We start from the raw sequence: 2,381 nt of genomic DNA, 5'->3' as shown, positions 1-2,381 counted from the left end.
AGGGTTGATATTTTCGCACTTCAATATGTATGTTTTCTTCATGGATTCGGACAAATTAGGAGCTGTCCTTTCTAATCTGATAGCCTTGACATAGCACTAGCAGATGTCAGTTTCTTGCATATGGGTTAGTAGTAGTTGCTAAGCAACACCAGATAATGTTTGGGGATGAACCTGTTCATTTTTCAGGTACACTTGTGTGAGAACCAACTTTAATGTGGTGAGCTTGGGCTTACTTATCATGGCTGAAAGCACATGACAGGAATTGGTGAAACTAATCTACAAACACTTGATACTTTACACCTTCTGTTTCAGGGGAACCTTTTATAGGTGGGGAAGCTGTTCCTTATGATCCTAAATATCACGAGGAATGGGTGAGGAACAATGCCCGTGCCAATGAAAGATCTCGGCGCAGCGATAGGCCCCGCAACTTTGATAGGTCAAGGAACTTTGAGAGGAGAACGGAGAACATGCAGAACTTCCAAAACAGAGATGCACCTCCTGGGCAGCAGGGTTTCAACGGCCCTCCACCTGGCCAGAACCCGGGCAGCATGCCTCCACCTCCACCACCTAGTCAGAACCGTGGCAACGTGCCTCCACCATATACTCCAGGTGGTCCATCAAATTACCAGCCCCAAATGCAGAACCCACAGGCAGCATACGCACCGGGCGGTGCACCCCAAATGCCGAACCCACAGACAGGGTACGCACCGGGCGGTGCACCCCAAATGCCAAACCCACAGACAGGGTACGCACCGGGCAGGCCCCCCCACATGCCGAACCAACAGGCGGGCTATGTCCCCAGTGGTGCTTCTAACTATCAGCAAGGTGGTCAAGCTGGCTACCAAGGTGGACCTGCTGGGCATCAGGGAGGTAACCAAGTTTACCCAAGAGGCAACTTGCCTGGCGGCCCTGGACCAGCACACCCAGGCAGCAGTCCTGGATATCAAGGTGCCAATGCACCCCCTCGTGAAGGTTATGGCTATCCTGGCGGCTACAACAGCAGTGCACCAGGTGGCTATAATCAGCAGTAAGGCTAAGGATGAGGCAACGTGAGCTACCAAGGTGCCACTGAGTCGCAAATGAACTGATTTTCCTGGGAAGCGTTGCCAGCATAATTCCGTAGAAGATACGATGTGCAGTAGTATACATCCAACTATTGTTATGGCATATTTTTTATCGATTCTCCCTGAAGTAACCTGAATATTCTGTGATGCTGAACTTTTAATGTGCAACAATGGTTCAGTTGTCCACATCTCAGCGTGCACATTCTGCAATTAGCTGTCTGTTTAATTGGTCCTTTGAGCTGTGCTATCTGTTTCCTCTGGTCATAATGTATTCCTAGACTTCTATGCTGCTGTTGTACGCAGGCAGTTAGTAATTTTTTATGCTTAATGACAAGATGGTTAAGGAGTACTTGAAGTTAAACTTTTGAAGTTTGATCATTTATATAGAAACATATATCAATATTTTCAACATCAGTTATACACACTGAAAAAATAGCGCCGCTAATAGCACGCTATAGTGTGTTGAGAATTGTCTCGCTAAATAAATCAATATACAATGCTATTTTAATAACATTGTTAGTAGCATATTTTCAGGGCGGCGCTATTTTCTGTAGTGCCTTGTTTTTTTTCCTTGGTTATATATGGTATGAAATATTTTTTTTTGCTTAGTCTAATGAAACTAATTTGGTCTTGTAGGTGTTAGATATATTTTTCATTAAACTTGATGAAACTTAAAATGTTTGACTTAGGACAAATCTCAAATGTCAACTATTTTGGAACGGAAGGAGTAGTGATTTACTTAAGTATTAAAAACTAAAGTTTTGGTGACCCCTGAAAAGGGACGGTAGAATTACAATATTTTGGAACAGAGAGAGTAGTGACTTGAGTGTAAAAATGGTTTCGGCGACCCCTCAAAAAGGATGGTAGAATTACAGTATTTTGGAACAGAGAGTAGTGATTTACTTGAGTGTTAAAAAGGTTTTGGTGACCCCTAAAAGGGATGGTAGAATTACACAGATGGTAAGACTAAGATAGATCACACTGAATGAAATACCTCCCCCCTCCCCCCCTCCTCCTCCCTGACTGTGGTTGGATGGTTAGAGGGACTGTGGTATCCCAGCCTTCAAATCCTGATGCTTGTATTTATTCTTGGATTTATTTCAGAATTTTCGGCGATGCGCATTCAGTGGGAGGAGACGTTCCCGTCGACGACGAAGGTGCATACGGTGACTTCGTAAATTTCAAGATGATATGCCGGCTCAATCTTTCGGAGGTGCTCATAGGGATAGGGTGCGCGTGTGTGCGTTCATAGGGGCGAGTGTATGCGCGTGTATATGAGCGTTTGTGTCTGTACTGTGTTAAAATAGAGAATCAAAT

General features: G+C 44.5%; 1 protein-coding gene across 1 annotated transcript in view; it reads left to right on the top strand.

Moving 5' to 3' along the window:
• The window catches only part of LOC119328699 (multiple organellar RNA editing factor 8, chloroplastic/mitochondrial-like), a 4,029-nt gene extending 2,631 nt beyond the window's left edge, over window positions 1-1,398 (top strand). Inside the window, exon 4 of the mRNA XM_037601673.1 lies at window positions 313-1,398. Within this exon, the coding sequence (XP_037457570.1) occupies window positions 313-1,031 (719 nt within the window). The 3' untranslated portion in view covers window positions 1,032-1,398. The remainder of the gene's footprint in view (window positions 1-312) is intronic.
• The last annotated feature ends 983 nt before the right edge of the window (window positions 1,399-2,381 follow it).

Source organism: Triticum dicoccoides, chromosome 7A (assembly GCF_002162155.2).
Source record: "Triticum dicoccoides isolate Atlit2015 ecotype Zavitan chromosome 7A, WEW_v2.0, whole genome shotgun sequence".
Taxonomy (NCBI): Eukaryota; Viridiplantae; Streptophyta; class Magnoliopsida; order Poales; family Poaceae; genus Triticum; species Triticum dicoccoides.
Note: the sequence above shows the minus strand (reverse complement) of the source record. Positions and strands in the feature narration are given on the sequence as shown.